The sequence below is a fragment of the Phycodurus eques genome, chromosome 15 (genome assembly GCF_024500275.1).
Source record: "Phycodurus eques isolate BA_2022a chromosome 15, UOR_Pequ_1.1, whole genome shotgun sequence".
Classification (NCBI taxonomy): Eukaryota; Metazoa; Chordata; class Actinopteri; order Syngnathiformes; family Syngnathidae; genus Phycodurus; species Phycodurus eques.
In genome coordinates, this window is record NC_084539.1 from 1,672,223 (window position 1) to 1,691,829 (window position 19,607).

The following is a 19,607-nucleotide window of genomic DNA, read 5'->3' on the forward strand; positions in this document are numbered from 1 at the left end:
ACATCCGTAAAGTGTTCATAACATGATTACGTAATCAATCATTGTAGCGCTAGAAAATACACATTTTGGGTTGAATTTTGCTGTTAATTATTACATATAATATCAAAAAGTGTTTTGTCTGGTGACTGAAATTTCCTTTTTGTGAAATAAGAGCAATTTTTCACATTTCCATTATGGATTTTAAAAAGGGAGAAAACAATGGACTCAATTCTATGTCTTGAGTCATTAATGGAGAGATGGTGGTGGCATTCTTTTATTTATTTTTTTTCATATACAGTAGAAAAAGCATATGACGTACTGTAAGGAAGGACTGCTCATCAAAATAATGACGTTAGGTGTTGGTGCAAGGCTGTATACTGTAAGTGTATGTTGAAAAGTCCAAGTTTGGTTGGTACAGACTATTTAAAAACACAGGATATACAATTGACAGTGGTACCCCACAGGATAGCGTTCGCAGTCCCGTACTGTTTAATATAATGATGAGCTGAAATAGCTTGTAGGAATAAGCTATGACTTATTTTGTTGTATGAATGTCAAAAAAGATGATCGCTGGCATCGGGCTGAAAACCACCTATGTCCAAATTTGGTCAATTTCATATTTTTTTTCACAAATCGATACTATTGGTCAGTTCTCATGTGAGGACTGTATGTTGTTTTTACAAATTATTGGCCAATTTAAAGTGTTGCAAATGGCTTACTCTTTGACTCAGCAAACATGTTGTTGTTTTTTTTTTGGGGGGGGGGGGTTCCTAAAAGGTGATCACAACAAATAATCACAACACTACATTTATTGCATCAGAAGTTGGACCATACTTTGTTGAATAATATCGTTTGGATCTTTTTTTTTTTTTTTTTTTTTTTTACAAAATACGCTACTTCAACCAATATATAAATTAGGTTAAATAATAAAGTATTGGATTCCTGCACATGTAGGAATAGAAGGGAAAAAGAATGCAGATATACTGGCTCAAAAATATGTTAAAATGCTTTCAATAACCCTCAAAATCCTGCTAAAAGTAAGGCTAAATACAAAATACTCATCGAAAGCAAATGCAGGACATAGCCTATAGCAAGAGAAGTGGGACTTAAATGACACAGGCAGAGACTTTGCAGCAGGTTTTTTGACAGCTGTGATATACAGGATTGTACAGTTTATGCAGAGGAAAGAAGGAAATTGACCTTTTATTTCCTGCCTTTCGATTGATTTACACTCCAGTCCAGTAGGTGGCGGTCATTCGCGGAAACGCTGGTTGCCAACTGTCAATCAAATCAAATAGGAACAAAGACGACGAAGAAGAGTCCTTTCTGTTCAAAGTGATGAGAACGACATTTGGCCATTCTGGGAAGGCCGTTTAAAAGGTAAAGTAGCTCATAGTTGTGGATTAACAGTTGATATTATTGTCGTTAAATAGTTAATTAGCACAGCGCATAGCAGAAACCTATGCTATTTTTCCTACGCGGAATATATTTAGCCGGAGTCAATTAGCTAAATATATTCCGCGTGGGAAAACTAGCATAGGTTTCTGCCATACGCTCTATATTTTGTTTTATAGTGCACAGTCCACTCCCGAAATCAAACAATACTTCGTGAGCACAGTAATTTTATGTTATGTTTCAGTGCACCATGCCGAATTTCCGTACAACTTCGCAAAACCCGGCCAAGAGCCGGAAAAAACAACAGTCTTCTACCACCGGTTGCTTCAAAGACATTCACATCAGTGAAGAAGTCAAAATTGCTATTAACCTTTCTCTGGAGAGGTTTCGTTACAGTGACGAGAAAGGTATGTAATGTTTGATAGTATTGTTACATAAAACAATTGTGTCAATACAGTAAGTACCCAATTCACATGTGAGCAGCAAGAAATGACAGTCCAAATCATGTAAAATGTCAAATCTCTCCTGAATGAACAGAGCTGGAATTTCCCTCTTCGCTTTTCTCTAATGAGAGGGCCTTCATTCACCGTATGGCACAGGCTCTGGGTTACATTTCTAAAAGCAAAGGGTAAGTATGTTTCACCACAACTAGAGGGTAGAAGTTCCTGGAAGTACAAAGCAAGAAGTGCGTTCATAAAGAGCTGTCCTGTTGTCGTTTTTATTGATGATGGGTTGATGAGCTCAACGAGCAAGGCAGACACAAACGCGGAAATCCACTCATGCTCTCATTGGTCGATGTCGCGCCGGGAACCAATCATGCGCCTTTATATGAGTGCCCGTGGCATGTACAGTACAGTACAGGCATGTACAAAGCCTCTCAGTCAACTCATCTCTTTGTTTGGCATGCAGGGAAACCTACATGAAACAACGCGTCTTTCCGCATTATGGCTGCTGAAATGGCATTTTTTGATGAAATGTATATTTTTTTGATGAATATTTTGGAAAAACCCGCGAAGCACTGAAGCCGCAAAACGTGAAGCGCGAAGTGGCGAGGGAACACTGTAATTTTTTTTTTTTTTTTACAAAATGGCAAATTCAAGGTTAACAACTCTATTTCAGTATTAAACATTTTATTCAATAAAAATATATTTTCTGTTCTGAGTTTCAACATGGGTGGGCGACTGGTTAGCGCATCTGCCTCACAGTTTTGAGGACCCTGGTTCAAATTCGGCCTCGACTCTGTGGAGTTTGCATGTTCTCCTCATGCCTGCGTGGCTTTTCTCCGGGCACTCCGGTTTCCTCCCACATCCCAAAAACATGCAAGGTAGGTTAATTGAAGACTCTAAATTTCCCGTAGGTGGGAATGTGAGTGTGAATGGTTGGTTGTTTATATGTGCCCTGCGATTGGCTGGCGACCAGTTCACGGTGTACCCTGCCTCTCGCCCGTAGATAGCTGGGATCAGCTCCTGCGACCCTAGTGAGGATAAGCGGTAAAAAAAATGGATGGATGCATTCCCAAGACTTTTGGGAGAATATTATATGGACTGACAAGATGAAAGTTGAGCCTTTTGGAAGATGTGTGTCTCGGTACATCTGGCGTAATTGTAGCACAGCGTTTCAGAAAAAGAACATCTTACCAACAGTCAAACATGGTGGTGGTAGTGTGATGGTCTTGGGCTGCTTTGCTCCTTAAGGACATGGACAACTTGCTGTGAGGTTAAGCGGTACAGAAAATGGATGGATGGAGTTTCAACATATACTATGTGTATTAACCAATCCTGTAATCTAACATACAAATGAAGGTTTACAAATGGTAATAGATTTTTTTTTTCTTTTTCAGGAAAGGATCAAATCGCTTCCTCACCATCAGGAAAAAGAATTGTCTAGACAATCGTCAGTCTAACATGCCCCTGACACTCTCCCAAACCTCTTTACATGCCATCCGCAGCCATCTTCAGAAGTTTCCTATTACCGATAAAGAGTGTGAAGACTTTCAAGCCAGCAGCAAAAGCAAGCTGTCTGTGGCAGCACAACCTGGTGAGAGTTTGTGTTTAAAGTGGTGCTTGCAGAAATATTTAAGCCACACTGATACACTGTTGGAAACTCATCACTGTCTGTTTCACTGCATTACATTCATCACTACACATTAATTTGATTGCCCCCACACGCCCTTATAACCCCTAACCCCAGGAGAGCGAGATGACCGCACCAATCTGCAGGGCCCACCAATGTAGCTAGTCCCTACCCAGCTAAAGGGTGTCCCCCGCTTGGTGGAAAGGAGGGCGGGTAAGGATGCCCAACAGGGGAACGATAAGGGGGGGCACCCCGGAGAGCAGCCACGGGGTATGAGTGGGGATCCCCCTACCCGAGCTGCCATCCAGCCAGAGGAAAAGCTAGACATGCTAATAGAGGTGCAACGATAAATCGATTAATCAGCAACTAAGCGATTATCAAATTAATCACTGTTTGATAATTGATTAATTCATTGATTAATTAATGATTTAGAGACCTAGTCGCACCTAAAATTGTTCAAATCTTCGGAAGTTCAGTTTGTCAACTAAATATTCTGATTTCTGTAGACCTCCATGAAAGCAGATTCTGTCTTATCAAAATAAGACATTTGCAAACATCTTTTACTTTAGAAAACAGTGATCAACATTTTGCCAATTTTCTGACATGTTACGAAACAAGTAACCGAATCATTTATTTTTGTGCATTTTCTGCGCTGTCAGTTTGAAAACAATGGAGACCCCGGACCGTTGAGCAAGTGAAGTTGTACATCAAGCAAGAATGTGAAAAAAATCTGACTACAAAGCTTCAACAATTAAGTTTCTAAGCACTTATTTAGTGTCGTTAAAGGAGAGGTGATGTGACACAGTGGTAATAATGCCCCGGTCCCAGCTTTTTTGTAATGTTGCAGGCATCAAATACAAAACGAGTGAATATTTGTAAACAAAACAAAACAAACAAAAAAACAATAACACTGAACATAGGTTGAAAATGATTTGAAAATCATTGTATTCTGTTGTCCGACATCCCAAAAACATGCATGGTAGGTTAATTGAAAACTCTAAATTGCCCGTAGGTGTGAATGTGAGTGCGAATGGTTGTTTGTTTATATGTGCCCTGCGATTGGCTGGCAACCAGTGCAGGGTGTACCCCGCCTCTCGCCCGAAGATAGCCGGGATAGGCTCCAGCGCTCCCTAGTTAGGATAAGCGGTACAGAAAATGAATGGATGTACAACCTCCTGACTTCATTGGAATTGGGGTTCGTAAATTTTAAATTTTATATTTAAGTATACTTCACTGACAGTTGTAGTCATGCAAAAGTAAGGCTTTTATGATCACATTTAGACAAAGTCGTATAATGTTCCTCTGTCTTCCATCAGACAACAGCGTTGACATGAGCAGGCCAAATGGGCGCTTGGACTGTGGCATTACTGTGGTACCCCCGAAAAGGCGGACATCAGAGTTTGACACGTTCCGATGCTCGCTGCCTGTATGTGAACATGAAGAAGAGATAGTCCGACTGATTAGCGAGAACAGGGTGGTACTCATCGTAGGAGAGACTGGTTCTGGAAAAACAACCCAGGTAGGAAAATGATTCAAAGGTCATTTCTGAAGTTGACTGACAGTGGATAGAAATGGGATTCCGGGGCTTTCGGTGTCACCCTTTAACTATTCGGCCCCTTTCCATGACGCATTCTCGTTTTGAGTTTGGCTCAGTTGAGTATTGCATTTTTCAATTGTAAAGGCTCCCAAATGATCCAAACGGAACCATCTAGCTTTTCGGCACCCATTTGTTGGAGTATCATGGTGAACTATAGCAAACTGTAACAGAGTGATCACAAGTGTTCATTTTGTTTGCGTTTCATATATAATATGAAACGCAGTGTGGCCAGTTTGAGAGTTGAAAAGTTCAACTCTTAAACTGTTGACAGCTCACGAAGCAAACACTTAATGTCAGTAACAATGTAGGCCAGGGGTGTCAAACTCATTGTTGTCACTGGCCACATCGTAGTTATGACTTCCCTCGGAGGGCCGCTACAACTGTGAACCCATATAAATGAAAGATTACTTCCTATACTGTAATTACATACAGTATACACAACACATTGATGAATAGCCAGTTTTGAAATCACAACCCTATAAAAACATGTTTTTCAACTATTATATTTCTTTTCAAAGGCGGATTGGTAACAAAAAAATGCTTGCAAATATCTCAATGATATTACACCAGAACACTGAGCAATTTTGATTTGCTTTCGTGGGCCACATAAAATGATGTGGCGGGCCGGCTCTGGCCAGTTTGACACCTGTGATGTAGGCCAACCAGTAGCGCACAAACCAAAAAGCAGCTTCCCGAAGCATCCTGTAACTCATTCAAAAAGGAAGCGTTCTTTCGCTTACAATTTGAAATACTAAGAATCTCTTGAACCTCAAGATTGGTTAAAATTGTGGCTGCAGATCTTGGAAAAGTACTGTTCTGAATCGTCTTAATTTTACCTTACCTCCTGTCACGAACTATGTACAGTTTAACTTCATTATATACAGTGGAGGAAATAATTATTTGATCCCTCACTGATTTTGGAAGTTCACCCACCGACAAAGACAATGCAGCCGTATGGGGGCACAAGTCAGTGCAAACTGTAGGCCGGTCTCAAGCCCGGACAAATGCAGAGGGTTGCGTCAGGAAGGGCATCCGGCTTAAAACTTTGCCAAACAAATATGAGCGTTCATCCAAAGAATTTCATACCGGATCGGTCGTGAGCCGGGTTAACAAAGTCCGCCACTGGCGCCGTCAACCTGCAGGTCGCCGTTGGAAATTCAGCTACTGTGGGTCGAAGTCAAAGAAGAAGAAGAAGAGGTGGAAAGCGGGTTCTTCGGCAGAAAGAGAATAGGAAAGCACAGAGCCTAGAATTGAATGTGGGACTTTTAATGTTGGGACTATGACAGGAAAATCTCGGGAGTTGGTTGACATGATGATTAGGAGAAAGGTTGATATATTGTGTGTCCAGGAGAGCAGGTGGAAAGGCAGTAAGGCGAGAAGTTTAGGGCCAGGGTTTAAATTATTTTACCATGGTGTAGATGGGAAGAGAAATGGAGTCGGGGTTATTTTAAAAGAAGAGTTAGCTAGTAATATATTGGAGGTGAAAAGAGTATTAGATCGAGTGATGAGGCTGAAACTTGAAATTGAGGGCATTATGTATAATGTGATTACTGGCTGTGCCCCACAGGTCGGATGTGACCTAGAGGTGAAAGAGAAATTCTGGAAGGAGCTAGACAAAGTCGTTCTAAGCATCCCAGACAGAGAGAGAGAGAGAGAGAGAGAGAGAGAGAGAGAGAGAGAGAGAGAGAGAGAGTCTTGATTGGTGCAGATTGTAATGGACAAGTTGGTGAAGGAAACAGGGGTGATGAAGAAGGGATGGGTAAGTACGCCATCCAGGAAGGGAACTTGGAGGGACAGATGGTGGCAGACTTTGCAACAAGGACGCAAATGGCTGTAGTGAACACTTTTTTCCCCAGAAGAGGCACGAACATAGGGTGACCGACAAGAGCGGAGGTAGAAGTAGGCAGGTGGATTACATTTTGTGCAGACGATGTAATCTGAAGGAGGCTGCCAACTGTAAGGTAGTGGTAGGGGAGAGAGTGGCGAGACAGCATAGGATGGTGGTGTGTAAGATGACTCTGGTGGGGGGGAGGAAGATTAGGAAGACAAAGGCAGAGAAGAGAACCATGTGGTGGAAGTTGAGCTAGGACAAATGTTGTCCAGCTTTTCGGGAAGAGGTGAGACAGGCTCTCGGTGGACGGGAGGAGCTCCCAGAAGACTGGACCGCTGCAGCCAAGGTAATCAGAGAGGCAGGCAGGAGAGTACTTGGTGTATCTTCTGGCAGGAAAGGAGAGAAGGAGACTTGGTGGTGGAACCTCTATGTACAGGAAATCACACAAGGAAAAAGGTTAGCTAAGAAGAATTGAGACACTGAGAAGACCGACGTGAGGCGAAAGGAATACATTGAGATGCGACATAGGGCAAAGGTAGGTAGAGGTAGAGGTGGCAAAGGCCAAACACCGTTAGAATTATAGACCGTTCATGTCTTTGTCAGTGGGTAAACGTAGAGCTCATTGAGGGATCAAATAATTATTTCTTCCACTGTTTTATCATACAAGCAAATAAGTCACCTTTTGGCGAAATTCGCCATTTTGAACTCAAAATAGGCCACTTGCGTGAATCGTATAGATCCTCTTAGTTTTTCCTGGGAATGGGGGGTACTTTTACTCCGTTACATGTCGCTCGCTACTTTTATTTATCAATTATTGCTTATTTATCAACTATTTCATGCGCAAGACTACGACTTGGACATTCGCATTGGGCGCTGTTTGCCCCAATCTAATATAAGCGCCAATGACATTAAAGTCTAGTTCACCAATCAAACGACACAAGAAAGTCACATGACCTCACCCAACGTCTTCTATTGGGCTTCCCGGGCATGGGTATTAACACTGGATAAGCCAGCCCGGCTGATCGTCGTGCCTAAGTGGCCACCATTTTGGGAAGGTTGTCGTTACTATGAAGGCAACAGCGCGCTACTCTTGTTTACCTTTAGACGAACAAAACAACAGCTTTCATGTATTGTAGTATTAGTCTGCCCAAACGTGGATATTTCAGCTCACTTATAACTTGAGAAAACACAGTGCAGTAAATTCCAAATGTTTTTATGTTTTTGTTTGTGCTATTTACTCAGTACTTGAGTAATTATTTCACTGTGTACGTTTTACCCTTAAGTATTTTTTTGGAGGACTACTTTTTACTTGAGTCACATTATTGTCAAGTAACATCACTCTTACTTGAGTGCAATATTTGGCTACTCTACCCACCGCTGTAGTGGACATCCTCTATTGCTACTCTTAATTGCTACTCTTACGTTTAAATGTTTAAGCAACATTTCTACTCATCAGATTTGTCGTATTTGTTGCACTGGTCTTGTATTTTCGCGTTGAAGTGCTCCGTGTCCTGGCCCTGGTAGTGGTCCCAGCGGAACCGCCAAGCACACGTAACATCGCCGACAAGAGCTGATCTGCTAGTGCATCTTGTATTAATTAGGAAACACACCTACAATTATCTCATTAATTTTCGGATGTTAATGTTAAATGTGTTAAACTACGGAGCGATGTTGGGGATTATGTCACAACACAGAATGAACTAACTTCAAATTCAGAAATGGCGAAAAAACCCAAAATACTGCACTAAATATTTTCCTGGTGGATGCATTTGGGATTAGCCTTTGAAGTTGGTAATAGTGACAAATGAAGTGAAACAGACTGATTTTAGTCAATTCTTTTCCAGAATGAGAGTGCTTAAAGAGGAGGATGCTATTCATGTGGCACAGCTTGAAGCAGGCATCAGGTGCAGGTGGAGATGGGCCTGGCTCAAGTTGGAGGCCAAAACAAAAAGCAAAGAAATGAGGCAAATTTAATTTGAATCTTAAATTTGTACATAAACGTACTTGAGCGGTGTAAATGAATGTTTTTCTGTGTGAAGAACATTTTATTTTGCATTATTGTAGTCTTCACAGTCTTCCAGATTTCTTAATTTATGTATATAAAAGAAAATAAATTCTCTGCGAACCCCCCAAACCCCCCCCCCCCCCAACAATGTTTTTTTTTTTTTGTCACCTTTTTCATTCCTTTGGTGTTTGCATGTCTGATATATATGACTTGTAAAATGTGTTTTACAACCCTTCTATTCCAAAGAAAGATAAAGGAAATCATTGGCATTAATTTTCTGACTTTCTTAAAAAATAATTATTTTTGTGTAATATTTATATACCTGTATGTTTGGTCAGATTCCACAGTTTCTGCTGGATGACTGCAGCAAGAAAGGAGAGGGCTGCAAAATGTTCTGTACTCAGCCCAGACGCCTGGCTGCCATCACTGTCGCTGAGAGAGTGGCAGCTGAGAGGGGAGAGGCAATCGGCAAGACTATCGGCTATCACATTAGACTAGAGAGCAGGTAAAACCTACAAGAAGCTCACCTTTTTGTTCCAAATTTCCTAGTTAATTGTAATTTTTATGGATATACAGTGGCGTGAAAAAGTATTTTCCCCCTTCTCAAGTTCAGATTTTTGTTTTTGCAGTTTCTCTAGCTAATGTTAAAGATTATCAAACAAATTTAATTATTAGACAAATATAACCCAAGTAAATACAGTTTTTATATGTTGATTTTATTTATTAATGGGGGAAAAAATGATTCAATGCTACCTGACCTTGTGTGGAAAAAGTAATTGCCTCTGCAACGTAATAACTAGTTGGGCCACCTTTAACAGCAACAACTGACTGGCAATGAGTCTTTCACATTTCTGTTGAGGTGTTTTGGCCCAGTCTTCCTTGTAGAGTGGTTTTAATTCAGAAATACTGTAGGGTTTTCAAGCAATCCAATTGATTTCAAGTCCGGACTTTGACTCTGCCACACCAAATCAGAATCATCTTTATATCAAAATCCTCTTTATTTGCTATTTCTATTTATTTATAGTATGTCAAAAAGGAATTTGTCCCCTGGATTTGGCGCCAGCCATTTGACAGAAAATAATTTTGAGACAAAAACATAACACAGCACGGAGAGTCACTTAGCAATTAAAGGTTACCGGTAATGCCGATACAATCTTCTTCTTTTGTTTTGTTTTTTTGGGGGCTATTGTGCTCTTGATGCAGCGTTCCCTTGCAATTTAGAACAGTTAAAATGACGAATAGAGCAATAATCTCCTACAGTGACCATGGTGCAAATGGTGCAGAGACTTTAAAAAATTTAAGCACTTTAAAGTGACTAGTGTGTTAATCTGGAACAGTGTCAATTGTGCAAATGGTGCAGATACTTCACAAGCACTTGAGAGGCCAGTATTGGTCAACAACAGATATGCAAATAGTGCAGAGTGGCGAGACTACTGCAGTGAGTGCACTTGTAATGTTTAATTGGCCCAGTAGAGCTGTGCCAACAATCTCAAGGCAAAATTTGCAGCATGTTACAATGGATATTGAAAGTTAACTGTTTTAAGAAGTTAAAGGCAAGAGTGAAGAAGCTATTGGAATGTTTTAGTTTGCATTGTTCGAGAGTGCCTACCTGAGGGAAGGAGCTGGAAGAGGTGGTGACCAGGATGGGGAGAGTCCAAGAGGATTTTGCATGCTCTTGTCTTAGTTCTGGCAGCGTTTGCATGCTTTTGTCTTAGTTCTGGCAGCAAGTTTTTAAGGGTGAGTTGGGGAGTACTGCCAATTTTTCAGTCAGCGTTTGTCCTTTTTTTTTGTGGCAGCAGCAAACCAGACTCTGGTGGATGACTGCTCTGTAGAACAGCCTCAGCAGCTCCGGTGGGAGGCCGTGCTTTCTCAGAAGCCACAGGAAGTACATCCTCTGCTGGGCCTTTTTGAGGACAGAGTTGATGTTGGTCGCCCACTTCAGGTCCAGAGAGACTGTAATTCCCAGGAACTTGAAGGTCTCGACGGTTGACACAAGGCAGCTGGACAACGTGAGGGGCAGCTGTGGCAAAGGATGCCTCCTGAAGTCCACGATCATCTCTACAGTCTTGAGCGTGTTCAGCTCCAGGTTGTCGGCCGCACCACAGCTCCAGCCGTTCCGCCACAAAGGTTTATAGCAAAGGAGGCTGGCTGTTCACAGAGAGCTGTGTCCAAGCATATCAGAGGAAAGTCTAGTGGAAGGACAAAATGTAGCAGGAGATGATGCACCAGGAAAAGAGATGACTGTGGGCTTCAGTGGATTATCAACCAGAGAAAATTCAATAATCTAGCAGAGATCCAGAAAGAGTGGAATGAGGCAGGAGTCACAGCTTCAAAAACCACCTCACTACAACTGTCGGGTTCCTCGGCTCAAGCTGCTTCTGAGCCTGAACCAACGGAGGAAGCGTCTCGACTGGGCCAAGGAGAAGAAGACTGTTGGCCAGTGGTCCAAGGTCCTCTTTTCTGATGAAAGTAAAGTGTGCCTTTCATTCGGAAATCAAGGTCCAAGTGTGGCTTTCATTCGGGAATCAGGGTCAAAGGGTTTGGTGCAAGACTGTGGATAATTCACACTGGACCTCAAGCAGCTTGTTTTCTGTTCTTCACCAGTCAGTCATGATTTGGGGTGCAATGGCCAGTGGAGGTGGCCATTTTTTTAAATCCAAGGTCACCGCAACAGTCTACCAGAATGATTTAGAGGACTTCATGATTCCTTCTGCTGAGAATCTGTATGGAGATACATATTTCATCTTCCAGCTGGACCTGGCCCCTGCCCATGCCGCCAGAAACACCAAAACCTGGTTTGATGCCCATGCCATCACAGTATTTGACTGGCCAGCCAACTCGCCGGACCCCATTGAGAATCTATGGGGTATTATCAAGAGTAAAATGAGGGGCACCAGACCCAAAAACAAAGAAGAAATCTGGGCTTCCATTACTCCCAGGCAATGCTACAGGGTGATTGCCTCAATACCACAGCACATCGAGGCAGTGATTAAAGCAAAGGGATTCCCAACAAAGTATTGAAGATTAACATATCATTTTGAAAGTACCATATTTTGATTGATTTAATGTGACCCTACTTTCTTTTTTTGTTTTCTACAAAACTGAAAATGATGATTTCTTCACAGTATTCTGTTTTGAATTCCTGATTTTGTGGGTTTTATGAGCTGGAAACCCAAATTATGTAAAAACAAACACATTTGTGGGCCTTGAATCTATAATCTATGAAACCTTTTGAATGGGATTATGGAAATAAATAAACCTATCCATAATATTCAAATTTTTTGGAAACAGTCTGTATATGAACTAGTTCATGAACTTTCGTTCATTGAACTCGTTCAGGTACAACACTGACTGTACGGTGGAGAGGTCAAATGAACATACCCCGCAAAATGTTCTAAAAGGTCTATAATGTATTGTTTAAAGAATGATGCTCAGATAATTTCAGAACTTTCTAACTTGACAGAGCAATGGCATCCATGCGGTGACAAAAACACGTCTGAGGCACATTCTTTCACTATCTCACATACTGTTGGGCCAGCCATTTTGTTCTGAATGAGTCACCGCCTTCTTATTTTTTCCCAATACTTTTCTACAGACTGGACATTTAGTGGTTTACATCGTTTTGATAAAATGTTAAATGAGTTTAACAAGAGAAACCCAACTAAGAATAAAATTCAGATTCATCCTTTCATCTTTGTGAGATTGTGCAAATGACTTTTGACTTTGAATCTATAGGGTTTCTCCAAAGACGCTGCTAACATTCTGTACCACTGGAGTTTTACTCAGGACATTGATGGTTGGAGATGCCAGTCTGGCATCTGTCACACATGTCATTGTGGTAAGCAATAAATGTAAAATTCTGTACTCTGAATAGGTTTGAGGGATTGCTATTTGTAATTAGGTATTCTGTTCGTACTAGGGGTGGGACTTTCATGCATTAATCACGATTTACAAACAAATAAATTTGTAAAAGAAATTAACACTTTTAATTGCATTTTGCATTCCAAACAAGGTGAGTTCTTTGCCTCGTGCACGATTTCCTGGTACACCGATTACACTGACGTACACGTCAGAGCTCGGCTACCTTATTGGAGGAATTGGATGAAACAGCGTTGCGAGGCCTGATGGGAGGCAAATTTCATGTAAAAAAAAAAAAACAACAAAAAACTACCCGATGGAAACCGTGATGAGCGTGGTTTTGTGCAAAAAGGAGTTCTCATACCACCGAAGCACTTCAACCCTCTGACATATAATCCAACTTTTCAACTGGCACGCAAAAACCATTTTAAGGGAATACTGTTAAAATAACTGTTCTGGAATGGCACTTTAGGTCTTGTTTAATTTTGCCAAGGATATTTTCTATTAGTTTTTCTACTGTTTTGTATTAAAATGCAATTACATTTATTTTTCTAGAATTAACATTATTCCTGTCTTTATCAATTTGATTCAGTCAACTAAAATTCATTTAAATTAAACTGTTGCTTTTTAGTACCGCAATTTCTCGTGTATAATGCGCACCCCCAAAGTTGACCTCAAAATTCTGGAAAACCCTTCTACCTATGTATAATGCATTTTTACAATGCATGATTTTGCTTCTACTCATATGATCAAAACGAGAAGTATTTTTTCAAATAATTATTCTGAAGTTAAGCACTTTATTTGAACCTGTAATACTTTTTTATTTACTTGCTCTTATTTTGAAATTCACAGCCTTACGTTTATTGAGTAAATGAGAAAACACACAGTTGTGCTCATGTTTTATTACACAGGTAGAATTTGTAAGATGGGTACAATTCTTTAAAGAAAACATGAAGGACTAGGTGAAACGCATTTAATTTTATTTTAATGGGATTCAAATTGAACTCAAGCATTTCAGAAAAGCATTATCATTAAACAAAACATAAGTATAAAGAAATTAATTGTTGTTGTTCAGTCATTTAAAAAATATATATTTCACAAATTCTGCCAGGGTATGTAAACTTATGAGTACAACTGTACATATATGCAGTTATACGGACGCCCTGTCATATTGGAATAAAAGTGTAGGCTACACCTTTCTCATAACATCTAGGTGGCGGTGACATTGGAATGAAAGTGTACAGCTTTTTCATAACCTCTAGATTGCGGCATACATTTATAAAATGTGAAAGCTCTTTCATTTCCCCCTATACCCATGTATAATGCGCACTTGACGTCTGACAATTTTTGGGGGAATAAAATGTGCATTATACACGAGAAATTACGGTACATATTGTTCTACGATTAAAGTTGAGATGAATCAAAATTAATTACAAAGCCTCAAATTAATTAGATGAATTTTTATGATGGAGTCCAACCCCTCCTAGTTCATACGCTAGGTAGTTTCCTGATTAAATGTACCATGCTAACCTGCTTTACTGTGTTTTTAAAAGGATGAAGTGCATGAGCGTGATGGTCTTACTGACTTTCTGCTCACGAAGATGCTTGATGTACTGCAGCAATTACCTGCAATAAAACTGATTCTCTCCAGTGCATCTCTGGATGTAGATTTGTTCCTCAAGTACTTCGACGCTTGGTCCTGTCCTGTTATTTATCGTAAGACATTTTAAACTGACTTTTAAAGCTAATCTGAAGTAGTTGCTTTTTAATCTGGTCTAATGATGAGTGTGTGTGAGCTAATGGTTGTTTGCTACCACAATATTAAGATGAAATAATTTTCACTGTTGACATCTGACTGGCACATCTGTAACGTCCGCCTCTTAATAAAACAGTCTAAAGCCTAAACAATCCAAAAGAGAACATAGGATAGATTCCAAGACGATAATGTAGTAGTCAATCCTCAAAGCACCCAACACTGGGATGATACATATATTTGTGGGCCGTTTGTCCATTTTATGAGTAAAAAAAAATTATAAATAAAGGCAGGCATCATAGTACACCTAAAATCTCATTGACACTTAGGGCCTGATTGACTGGTACGAATGGTTTGCGCGTGCAGACATAAGCGCAAACTTCATTGCTCACGCAAAACCCTCTGGTGCATAGCGGGTCTTTGGTCCTGAAGTCCACTGGATTGGATATGTCTGTAACATTATGAAAAAAGTCATAGTTTTGGAAAAAAATCTACTAAAAGAAGAGAAGCATTAAAAACACTCAAGAAAAAAAATCTTGACCAAGGCTTTCATAATTCATGCATCAGAGGTTAACACATGTGGAAGCTGATCTACTAACAGGTTGCATGCAGGATGTTGTCTGTCATTTCTACCTGGGGGGGAAAACATATTTTACACGTGCAACGTTATTGATCAAATGTGAGATAAAGTTGGGTGGCTGATGTTGCATCATTTAAAGGATGACTATGGTTGCTGTGACGAGAAGGAATAGACAAAATGAGAGGTGACTCATGTCAACATTTTAGAATGCCAGAAACAAACATTCATATTCACATATTTTCTATTCAGCAATACAGTTTTGGAAGTTCTAAAATTCTGCATGATCTAAAGTTTGAGTTGGAGCCTGGCGCAAGATGGCTTTAAACAATATCACCTGTGACAAAAGAAGTGTTGAAGGATGTCAACTCTTCATCTGGGTCATTTACAACCCCTTGTAAAAATTATGCAATCACCACTCCTGGAAGATGATCATTTAAATGTTTCATTTTTGAGGGGGGGGGGGAATTAAGACTGTTCCACAAAATTTTTTTATTCAAAATACCAGCCTTTCAGCTTTAAGAAACACTAAAAAAGGCAAGAAAGAAAATTATAGTTGGTCAAAATTTCTTTTTTTATTGGCAAGTAGAGGAAACAAATAACAATAATAATATCCATTTTCCAATCCATTTTCTACCGCTTATCCGAGGTCGGGTCGCGGGGGCAGTAGCTTTAGCAGGGACGCCCAGACTTCCCTCTCCCCAGCCACTTCATCCAGCTCTTCCGGGGGGATCCCGAGGTGTTCCCAGGCCAGCCGAAAGACACAGTCTCTCCAGCGTGTCCTGGGTTGTCTCCTCCCGGTGGGACGTGCCCAGAACACCTCACAGGGAGGCATCCAAATCAGATGCCCCAGCCACCTCATCTGGTTCCTCTCGATATGGCGGAGCAGCGACTCTCCTCTGAGATTCTTGGGCTCATGTTTCATGTTCATGTTTTCTTTAAAGAATTGTACCCATCTTAGAAATTCTGCCTGGGTAATCAAACATATGAGCACAACTGTGTGTTTTCTAATTTACTAAACAAAAGTAGGGCTGTGAATTTCAAAATAAGAGCAAGTAAATAAAAAGTATTACGTGCTCAAATAAAGTGCTTAACTTCAGAATAATTTGGGGGAAAAAATACACACAATACTTCGTTTTGATCATATGGGTAGAAGCAAAATCATACATTGTAAAAATGCATTATACAGTGGGTACGGAAAGTATTAAGATCCTCTTACATTTTTCACTGTTATATTGTAGCCATTTGCTAAAATAATTGACTACATTTTTCCCCTCAATGTACACGCAGCACCCCATATTGACAGATAAAAAAGGAATTGTTGAAATTTTAGCAGATTTATTAAAGAAAAACTCCACGTGGGCTTTCATGAGAAGAGGCTTGCACTGAGAAGAGGCTACCGTTGGGCCACTTTGCCATAAAGCCCCGAATGGGGGAGAGCTACAGTGATGGTTGACTTTCTAGAACTTTCTCTCATGTCCCGACTGCATCCCTGGAGCTCACCCACATTGATCTTAGGGTTCTTCTTTACCTCTCTCGCCAAGGCTCTTCTCCACCGATTGCTCAGTTTGGCCAGATGGCCTGCTCTAGGAAGGGTTCTGGTCCCAATCGTCTTCCATTTAAGGATTATGGAGGCCACTGTGTTTTTAGGAACCTTAAGTGCAACATTTTTTTTTTTTTTTTGCAACTGTGGTCAGACCTTTGCTTTGCCACAATTCTGTCTCTGAGCTCTTCAGGCATTTCCTTTGACCTCATGATTCTCATTTGGTCTGACATGCACTGAGCTGTAAGGTCTTCTATACACAGGTGTGTGGCTTTCCTGATCAAGTCCAATCAATCTAATCAAACACAGCTGGACTCCAATGAAGGTGTAGAACCATCTCCAGGATGATCAGAAGAAATGGACAGCACCTGAGTTAAATATGAGTGTCACAGCAAAGGGTCTGAATATTTATGGCTGTGTGAAATTTCAGTTTTTATTTTTTAATAAATATGCAAAAATTCTAACTTTTTTTGTTTTCAATATGGGGTGCTGAGTGTACATTGAGGGAAAAAAATGAATTTATGGTTTTAGAAAATGGCTGCAATATAACAAAGAGTGAAAAACTTAAGGGGGTCTGAATACTTTCCGTACCCACTGTACAATGAAGGGTTTTCCAGAATTTTGAGATCAACGTTGGGGGTGCGTATTATACATGGTGCGCGTTATACACGAGTAATTACTGTAATGACTGCCATCCGCCCTGTGCCTTTATCTGACATGCAACCCCATATCATCAATGACTAGAAATGTGCAAGTTTTCTCCAGGCAGTCATCTTCATAAATCTCATTGGGACGGCACCAAGCAAAATTTCCAGCATTATCACCTTGCCCAGTGTAGAGTCACGATTCGTCACTGAATATCACTTTCATCCAGTCATCCATAGTCCATGATTTGTTTTCTTCAGCCAATTGTAACCTGTTTTTCTCCTGTTCAGGTATTAAGGATGGCTTTCATTTGGCTTTTCTGTATGTAAACCCCATTTCCCTTAGACTTTTTCTTACAGTTCGCTCATCGACGACTACTCAATTTTCCGCTCATTTGTACCTCTTTTGTTGTGCATTTTCTATTTTCTAGACATATTGCTTTAAGTTTTCCGTCTTGATGGTTTGACGTCTTCCTTGGTCAAGGAGAATGCTTCCCGTTTACAGCCTTCCCATTTTGGTTGCACTTGGTCCACATTTTAGACACTGCTGACTGGGAACAGCAACATCTTTTGCAACATTCTATGATATTTTACCTTCTCGAAGTTTTATAATTCTCTCCTTTGTTTCAACTGACATCTCTCGTATCGGAGCCGTGGTTCATGTCAACCAACTTGGTGGTACAGCTCTCCAAAGTCTGAACACTTTTATTTAAGTGCTGACTAATTAGCAGATTCAATATGATGCAGGTGTTTTTGTTTTTTTTTTAGAACTGAAAATTACAAACTGAGTCCATAATTAATTTTTTTCCCCAGAATTGAGCGATTCCTCTACTTGCTCTTAAAATTGCGACTGACGACAACTATTTCTTCCCCCCTATGCTTTTTAGTGTTTCTTAAAGCCCACAGGCGTTGTTTTCTGACCAAAAATTATTTTGTGGAACATCCATGTATGACCTTTTTCTCCTAAATTAAACATTTAAATGATCATTTTCCAGGAGCGGTGATTCCATAATTTTTTTCCCAGGGGTTGTATGTGCAGTGTCCCAATTGGTGTTGGCCTCTCTCAGACCAGTTTTTCAGTTGTGCTGTCCCAAGTTTTCAACACAAGGTTAAGCAGGGTGGACAAATACATTGAATTCTCACGCGCTCTGGACAAGTCAAATCAAATAAAACATGGCTTTTATTCGGTTTCTGATTACCCCAAAATGAATATAGTTAGTTTCTCTAACTTAGTAATACAAACCTTAATTCTAATGAAGTTGGGACATTGTGCAAAATGTAAATAAAAACAGAATACAATGATTTGCAAATCTTTGTAAAACCTATATTCAATTAAATGCACTACAAAGGCAAGATATTTAATGTCAAACTGATAAATGTTTTTGGTTTTTGCAAATATTCACTCATTCTGAATTTGTTGAGGAGAAGGACAAGAACCGGCGGGCCAGAATTGAATACAGATGGAAAAGCATTTGGAAATCATTGTGCTGTGTTTTTATGTTTTACACAGCGTCCCAACTTCATTGGAATTGGGTTTGTATGGTTGTTTGCTTCTTCTACTAACACTTAACAATTCCATCACCTCAAACTTGATGTTGGGCTTGCAGTGCACTACCAAGTGCATATGACGGCGCCCTGCGATTGGCTGGCGACGAGTTCAGGGCATACCCCGCCTCTTGCCCAAAGATAGCTGCGATAGGCTCCAGCACGCATGCGACCCGAGTGATGATAAGCGCTACAGAAAATGGATAGATAAATATTGCGGCCCCACCACTTTTAGCCGTTTTGCCAATCATGCCGCAATCTTTGTCGATCGCACCTCACAGACACCAACAGCGCATAATCTGTTCGTGAACATACAATTTAGCACCTGTTATTTGGAATTTTAGTAAATCAGGCTCTTTGTCTTTAAACGTACAGCATGTATTCTGAACACATTTTCACACATTACACTAATTCGTTACACACTATTATCTGATTTTAGACTGTGCCCCCCAAAGTACTCTCTAACATTAACAATAGTATGATTTTTATTTTGATTTATTTATTTAAAAGAAGTGTAAATTCGGATTCCAGCGCAATCACACGCAATCAAATTGACTAATGACAACTTTCATTTTGCATGAATTGTGAGTAAATTGGTTCAACAATTAATGACTTTTTGTGATGTACTTTTTCTTGTAGTCAAAGGAAGACAGTTTGAAGTGAAACAATATTTTCTGGAGGATGTTCTAAGATTCACAGGTTTTAACAGTAAGGAAATGGGAAAACGCAAGGAAGAATCCCAGAGAAGTATGAATATTTACTGATGAATTTTTGATGCACTGGCATTGTCCTGTTCACCTCACTGCG

The 19,607-nt window shown here is 40.2% G+C and overlaps 1 protein-coding gene across 1 annotated transcript in view; it reads left to right on the forward strand.

Moving 5' to 3' along the window:
• The first annotated feature begins 1,147 nt into the window (after positions 1-1,147).
• The window catches only part of ythdc2 (YTH domain containing 2), a 58,463-nt gene continuing 40,003 nt past the window's right edge, over positions 1,148-19,607 (forward strand). Inside the window, exons 1-9 of the mRNA XM_061699535.1 lie at positions 1,148-1,359; positions 1,619-1,781; positions 1,912-2,002; positions 3,215-3,411; positions 4,764-4,966; positions 9,219-9,385; positions 12,616-12,718; positions 14,292-14,454; positions 19,440-19,547. Of these exons, the coding sequence (XP_061555519.1) occupies positions 1,625-1,781; positions 1,912-2,002; positions 3,215-3,411; positions 4,764-4,966; positions 9,219-9,385; positions 12,616-12,718; positions 14,292-14,454; positions 19,440-19,547 (1,189 nt within the window). The 5' untranslated portion in view covers positions 1,148-1,359; positions 1,619-1,624. The remainder of the gene's footprint in view (positions 1,360-1,618; positions 1,782-1,911; positions 2,003-3,214; positions 3,412-4,763; positions 4,967-9,218; positions 9,386-12,615; positions 12,719-14,291; positions 14,455-19,439; positions 19,548-19,607) is intronic.